A 7177-nucleotide genomic window follows, 5' to 3' on the forward strand; every position below is an offset into this window, starting at 1 on the left:
AGACCCTTAGAGGCGGAGTGAGGAAGAGGAGAAAGAACATCTCTCACAACAATGGCCGCCGCTACTTAGGACCTTTTGGATAACCTATACAGGAAACATATTGTAGCGAACTAGAAGAGTTGTGCTTATGTTCTGTGTATGTTTTTATTGTTCTGGAGAGTTTGTGCCAGCAAGTGTATGACAAGGGCATCGGCCATACAGGCACCCATGTTAATGCTTTTTCTGAGCACTACAGCATGTAGGGTACAATAAATATGAAGCTGGAACTTTATATCTGTTGAATATTTAAACAAGGCCTGTGTTCAAATTAAAACAGGCCTTATCTGTTGCTTGGGTAAATCTGTATAAATATGCTGCAGTATTCTGAAAATCTGACCTTTTGGGGTGAAGTAACCACACTATGCAAGTGCAATGTTCTTCGGGCTAGAAAATCTTGTTTTTGGAAGGCTTCACACTGTATAAACAAAAATATACTCAAGGCACCATTTGGTTTCTCAGATTGCCAGATTGCTCAACCGACAGAGTTCTGGTTGGCATAACTTATTGGTTCCATTTTGTTCTGCTTGTTAGGTTGTAAAAGTTAGTTTCAGTTAGTTTCAAGAAATAGTGGCATCTTCATTCTTATTCCTTCACCATGACTTGGGGGATGCAAGTGCCTGCTCACCTAATATGTGTCATGGACATGTAACATGTACAATCATATTCATGTATCTTAGATCTTGCAAGTCACTTTCAATGAAAGTGTCTGATAAATGAATAAATGTAACGCTGTAGCATCACAACGTGCTGAAAATCAAAGATTCGTATTTGCAATTCAGTTTCAGTAAATGTTCATTTTAAACAGGGGAGGGAGTTTTGAGTTTTGGAAGTTAGAGTATGTCTACCTAGTACATAAAACCTGATCATTAAAGATCAAGGAAATATGATTCCTAATGCAATTGCTCATTCACTTTAAGTAACGGCACAACAAGTATGTATTGGTGCCAATATTCTTTGCTTAAAAGTTTATATAAAATGTTACACAGCTTGTTTCACAGAAACTTCCAAGATCTCAATCTTTCCTACACACATTACATTTCTCAAACACAAAACAGGTTATGAGTATTTAAATCTGTGCCTTTTAGTCTTTCCTGTCTGGTTCCTTTTTCTTATACAGTTATCTTCCTGGAGACTTGGGTATTATGTAAGCTTGTGAAAGAAGATACATTGTCAACTTCTCGTTGTTCACCTCACATCATGAAAAGATTGTTTTTCATTTCTTGAAAAAGATGAAACAGCATAGGAATATCATGTGTTTATGCACATTTAGGCTTGGAAGTTGCAGTCGTAGCCGTGAAACAGAAAACTCTTAGTTTTCCAGAATAGAATTCTCACAAAATTATTAGTAAAGCACTCTAAGAATGAGAAGATGGATTAATAACTTAAGCTGCTTTTGAACTTTAAAAAAAAATTGCACTCTGAAAACATAATAGGTATAATTATAAACTGATTTGGGCAAATATAAAACACATGGGTGTGTTATATGTGTAAATAAAAAGCTTATTGCATTTCACAGTAGTGTAAAAGCATTTTAGTAATTACATTATCACATGACAATGTTCTATATGCTGACATCAGTGTGGGACTTTCCAAGGCGACACAGAGAGGAGAGAGTGTTTTTCTTTGCTGACTGAATTTCAATTCGGTCGAGACATTCTTCATTCTGTTACTGTGTTCTGTAAACTTAACACAAGATATGTTTACAGCTTAGTCTTATGAAACAGCGTGTGACAAGTTTCATTTCACAAATGGTTTCACGTGATGTGCAAATTTCCCATCATCAAAAAAGAAGGGGAAAAAAGTAGACTTCTACTGATTATTGCCACAAATTTCCCAGGCAGAGATCCAATGTTAATAATTTAGCGCACATGTACACTCAGCTTTAGCATTGTCAAATATTAACTATTGTTGAATCAAAAGGTCAATACCCTTGGTATTTTATGGCTTAAAAGAGGGCAAAAGACTGAATGGCTTGTTTTTATATTATGTTTGTCTTAGATGTGTTTTGTTGTTGTTTCCAAATGTCTTGCCCTCATTTGAATTAAGCATTCTTAAAAATAGCATGTGGATCAAAACATACCTGTACTTCCTGGTGTGTGGGAATTTAAATTAAAAGGAAAGTTCACCCAAAATTGCAAAAATAAATAAATAAATAAATAAAGTAAAATAAAATAAATCATTTACACTCTTCAAAATAAAGGTGCTTCACGATGCCCTAGAAGAACCTTTTTGTCTAAATGGTTCCATAAAAAACCTTTAATATCTGAAGAATTGTTCTGTTTCACAAAACCTTTCTGTTTCTTCAGATTATAAAAAGGTAAGAAAGAGATGGTTCTTTAAGGAACCTTTGACTGAATGGTTCTTTGTGGAACCAAAAATGGTTCTTCTATGGCATCGCTGTGAAGAACCTTTTAAGCACCTTTATTTTTAAGAGTGTATATGAGTCATTTATTCAACTTCATAGCATTACAAGTCTGAAAATTTCAGTCTGATTGTCACACAAATATATCATATGATTTTAAAAGACATGGAATACAGCTCACGATTGTTTTGGACTATTCCAATGGTAGTATATGGTGCTTTTTGGTCATGTTTGGGCACCATTCAGAAATCTCGTTTTTTTGTGGTCCACAGAAGCAAAAAGATCATACAGGTTTGAAATGGCATGTGGGTGAGTAAATAATGAAAGAATTTGGGTGAACTATCTCCTTAATCTTGCCGTCAACATTGTGGGAAAGCATGATCTTTTCGTGAAAGTTATCTTGAGGTTGAAAAAGTAAACCGAGCTTAAATGTTTGGCACACATCTTCAACCACCTGGCAGCTACTTCCTCTACTAGAAGCTTTTCATCTAAACTCTGCACGTTCTTTCCATCAAACACGCCTACCATGACAAAAACAGTCATTACTCTCTATATAGGTTAGGTTTCTTAACGTGACTAATTAGCATAGTCTGAAAACAATCATTCTTGACCTCATTACAACCAGGAAGTGCCCATTGATGTCCAACTATGAACTAGAGCAGGTATTTATTTTATCTTTAACATCTCACAAGCACTACTGCAGCAAAGTCTCTTTTTTACAGGTTGTAAAGCTTCAGTCAAAAAGAATTGTTTTGAATGATCAGTTTATGACAGCGAAATATATCTAAATGTTTTGATATGTTTATGAATGTCTCACTAAAGATCATATGATACTAAGAAGAGTGTTTCTTCTAGTCATTGCATTTAGTGCATTCTAACTACTTCATTCAAGACATGGAAATGTGTCAATTATAGTAGCAAAGTCATATAGAAACTGAAAGCAAACCAGTGGAAAGAATCCAAAAATTTTGAGACAAGGAACAAAAGATCATTCTTTCGTGCTGGCTGAGTTTAGAAATCTGGACGGAATAAAAACCTCGCCGTTACGCAACAGCCGAGAAAACAAAGTTCTAGTTGGAAAATTTGACCTAAACCCTATGTCAGCAAAATAATGTGCTAAATGCCCTGGTTTAGGTTGGAAGTCATTCAGAGTGAGCAGCATTATAGTACTAAAACCTTAGTAACAAAGGAGGCCGTACATACAAAGAAAAACTGTATAAGTAAAAGGTTTATTGCCTCGGCAGGTTTGAAGTATTTTACAGAATTCATTTAAAAGTAAATGAAATTTAGTACAGTAAAAAAAAGCAAACATATCCCATAGGGAGTGCCATATTATTTCTTCCACATAAATGAAATCAGCACAGGCTGAGTAAAACAACCCATACAAGAGTAAATGTAAAGAAGCTTACATGATGAGTGCTTAGTAAATGATTGCTGTACACATATGAACAATAAAATAAACTGATTTGGAAAGCTTGTTTAGGATTGAGACCACCAGTGTGCCTCAAAGAGAGAGGAAAAGGCAAAATATAAACTGCACGTCCCCTACCTATTACATCTGTTCTTCAAAGAATGAATAAAGACAGTTCCTACAAGGAGAATCTTGTCAAATTACAAAACTGTAATGCCTACTGAATGCATATTCACAGTGTATTCACAATTCAGTGGTAATCAAGTAACAGTGTTACAAGTGAAGACTGCACATTAATCTGTCTCGAAGCGAGACGGATTGGCACGCACCGCTGTGTAATGCCCACATGCGAACGCATTTGTTTAGGGCTAAGGCCTCTTATTGTCCACTGTTGTTGTGAAGGACCTTGCATTACAACATAGAAGTTAGTCCATTAAACTGTCAAGCAAGAGCACTTCACACATTCTGTAGCATAGGTTTCTCAGTCGGTAAATCATCGGTGTCCTATAGCAAAAAAGAAAAAGAAAAAAATCACAGTCAGGCTTTTTGGAAATGTTACAGATACTATGATTAAACACGTGTCAAACACAGGACCTTGAGCCCTAAAGCTGTGCTCTGAAAGTATGTGACTGCAACTGGTGTAGGTTTACTTTTGCCATGAGCGCTATTCAAGGAATTGGGCCACTACAGGAAAAGGTTTATTCAAATAGAAATAATAATATAAAAAATGTATATGAAGAGGTCATAAAATCGATTTCTTCAGTGCACCATGGCAAAACTCAAACGTCATTAAGGGTAATATTCTTGGAATTAAAAGAAGATAGACAGAGTGCAACGGACTGAAACAAAAATGCATGTCAGGTGTCTTGAAGCACATTTTTAAGTTCATCTGTTTGCAACTTAACATGACATCTCAAAAGTGTGACGCTTATGCCGTGAGATGCTGAATAAACGGTTCAATTAGTTTTAAAAAAGTAGGCATTCGGTGTGAACAACCCCTTAGACTAGTGTATTTTAGATATTTTTATTGTATCTGGACATTTTTTTTGCTATGATGTTTTGTGTCATTTAGTAAATAATATAAATAAAAAACATTGAAACATATTATATTGACTGTTTACCGTGTTTGTCCGATGTTGTCTTCTGTTCAGTAGGATTAGAAGCATAACAGCCAGTATAAGCACTACTACCGCTATGGGAACACTAACAGAGACAGCTGTGACAGATTCTTCTTCAGTTTGGCCGCCTTTTTCAGGGTTGCTCTCCACTGGTAAAAGAGATATGTTATGAGATATCAATGTCATCATTATCTTTACACTACCACACATTACAGTTTACAATCCTAATTTGTAATACATAAAAAAAAAATGAAGGAAACACAGGCAGAGTTTCTAGCACAATCTCAGCATTTGAAACCCCAGCTCAGAGCCTACATCATTATTCATACTTTAACACAACACAAGTACTGTTTTTTGTTCTTTAGTCTCTGATACCATTCAATAGATGAGCTATTTTATTATCACTGGTTGCACCGCAGATGACGACAATGATGTTTATGATATTGTCGTAGGCTATTCTCTGGTGGCAATAACTTTCGGTTCTGCTGCAGTGGCAACAATTTCAACTTCCTTTGGTTGTCATGAAAGTTCTGCTTTTTAGAAGCTTTTTTCCAACCTGTGATTCTCTTACACGTCATTATCTAACCAGTCCTAGTAGACTACAGCTAAGCAGACTTGCACTTTGAAAAGGGAAGCACACTGAAAGTGTAAAACAGGAAGAGGCTTGCTGTTTCCTGTGACTGCAAGATATTAACTATTGATCTGCTTGGATAAATAAATTAAATTATTAAATAATTAAATAATTAGAAAACTCACCTGTTAAATTAACTTCTGTAGACTCCTTTGACCAGATGTTGTTATCAACACTGTCTAGGGCATGACAGGTGTACAGTCCTGCATCTGCTGTAGAGATGTTGCGGAGCAGCAGGGAACAGTTTCTCTTCTCCTCGTTTAGGAAGAGTTGCGTCCTGTCCACGTAGGAATCATCTATGATGATTTTGTCTTGCGAATGAGCATTCACTACTCTATCACCTTTCTGCCATATCAGCTCTTTAGGGACATTAAAACAGTTAAATGATAAAAGTACATCCTTTCCAACAAAGCCGGTGACATTCGATTTCAACGTTTGTCCCACTGCAGAACCACCTACAAGAACAGTTAGAGACAGTAATTATCATGACAAAATACTCAAATTCCTTTACAAACACTGGAAAGTTTACAAACGTTCCAAGACAGGCAATATGTATTTTTTAAAGGCACTATCAGATATACCAAAAAGAAGAAGATATATACGGCTCTCTAAAGGAACACCAGAATTTTTTTAAATATGGATAAAAAAAATTACAAACTTTTTTAATGTAAATAACATGTATAACAGAATGTGACCAATAAAAAGTATATATTTTTAATGAATAAAGTTATTTATAGGTCCAGAAACATTAAAAAAAGACTCACTCGTGATGAGCAGAAGTGCCAGCAATGCCAAGGGCTTCATGTTTGTCCTGGAGGAGAGAGAAGCAGGTTTTGAAGCATGCTGGAAATTCCCACGTCCTCAAACAAACCAATGGGCTACAAACTAGGCTAAAGGTGCATAGTTTCATGCCAGTAATACATAAATACAAACATCTGCGCTTTGTCCTGGTAAGACACACGATATCATTCGTTAAAAAGAAGAAAACGATGTCCTAGCATCTCAATGCATCGGTGAAATTTATTAGAAGACAGCCCCCCCGCGGGTCACATGAAAACAAATAAAAGAGAAAAAAATTGTTCCCAAAGATTTAGTCATCTGATCATGACTATGGAATGTCCTGTAGCCTAGCCTATAATTGAAAACAAGAGCTCCGCGAAACAGTCGAAGCAAAAGCCATTTTTAATTAAACGTATTACTCTGAAAGCATGAAATTATTCAAAAAAACAGTGATATATCAATATCAACAGACAATGGATTAAAATTTGTTCGGTAAAGAAATACAATAAAAACTAAAAGCACAATATACTGCTGACCTTTGGTCTATATTCCGCTGCAGAAGAAGCACGCGTATCAGATCGCTTGAGGAAAGTGAAGTGAAAAGAATGAAGTTTGTGTCGTTAAGACGCGCCTACATCATCATCCCACTCACGCACCGCAAAACCTATCGGGTGTGACTGAGTGCGCAGTTTTACAGGTAGGTTAGCTGTCAGTTAGGCCTACCTGAACGTGACCTAAAACGTTATGGGTATGTGATTGCAACTGGCACTACACATTACTAGTCTAACTTGTTTACTGTTTTGAACAGCGATACTGGGAGGAAAAAATCCTGACTG

At 36.1% G+C, this 7177-nt stretch overlaps 1 protein-coding gene across 3 annotated transcripts; it reads right to left on the reverse strand.

Moving 5' to 3' along the window:
* Positions 1 to 3619: 3619 nt before the first annotated feature.
* LOC107748189 (sodium channel subunit beta-2-like) lies at positions 3620 to 7177 on the reverse strand. Of its 3 annotated transcripts, XM_016562889.1 has the most exons (6): positions 7065 to 7177; positions 6878 to 6922; positions 6326 to 6372; positions 5687 to 6016; positions 4934 to 5079; positions 3620 to 4316 (listed from the first exon to the last, which is right to left on the reverse strand). In XM_016562889.1, exons 3-6 carry the CDS (start codon positions 6363 to 6365, stop codon positions 4269 to 4271), a joined length of 564 nt encoding a protein of 187 aa, XP_016418375.1. In that variant the 5' UTR covers positions 6366 to 6372; positions 6878 to 6922; positions 7065 to 7177; the 3' UTR covers positions 3620 to 4268. The 3 variants fall into 3 exon arrangements, with proteins under 3 accessions (XP_016418375.1, XP_016418376.1, XP_016418374.1); XM_016562890.1 differs by lacking the exon at positions 6878 to 6922; XM_016562888.1 differs by lacking the exons at positions 6878 to 6922; positions 7065 to 7177 and adding an exon at positions 6495 to 6834.

The sequence above is a fragment of the Sinocyclocheilus rhinocerous genome, unplaced genomic scaffold (assembly GCF_001515625.1).
Source record: "Sinocyclocheilus rhinocerous isolate Xijiao unplaced genomic scaffold, SAMN03320098_v1.1 scaffold289, whole genome shotgun sequence".
Classification (NCBI taxonomy): domain Eukaryota; kingdom Metazoa; phylum Chordata; class Actinopteri; order Cypriniformes; family Cyprinidae; genus Sinocyclocheilus; species Sinocyclocheilus rhinocerous.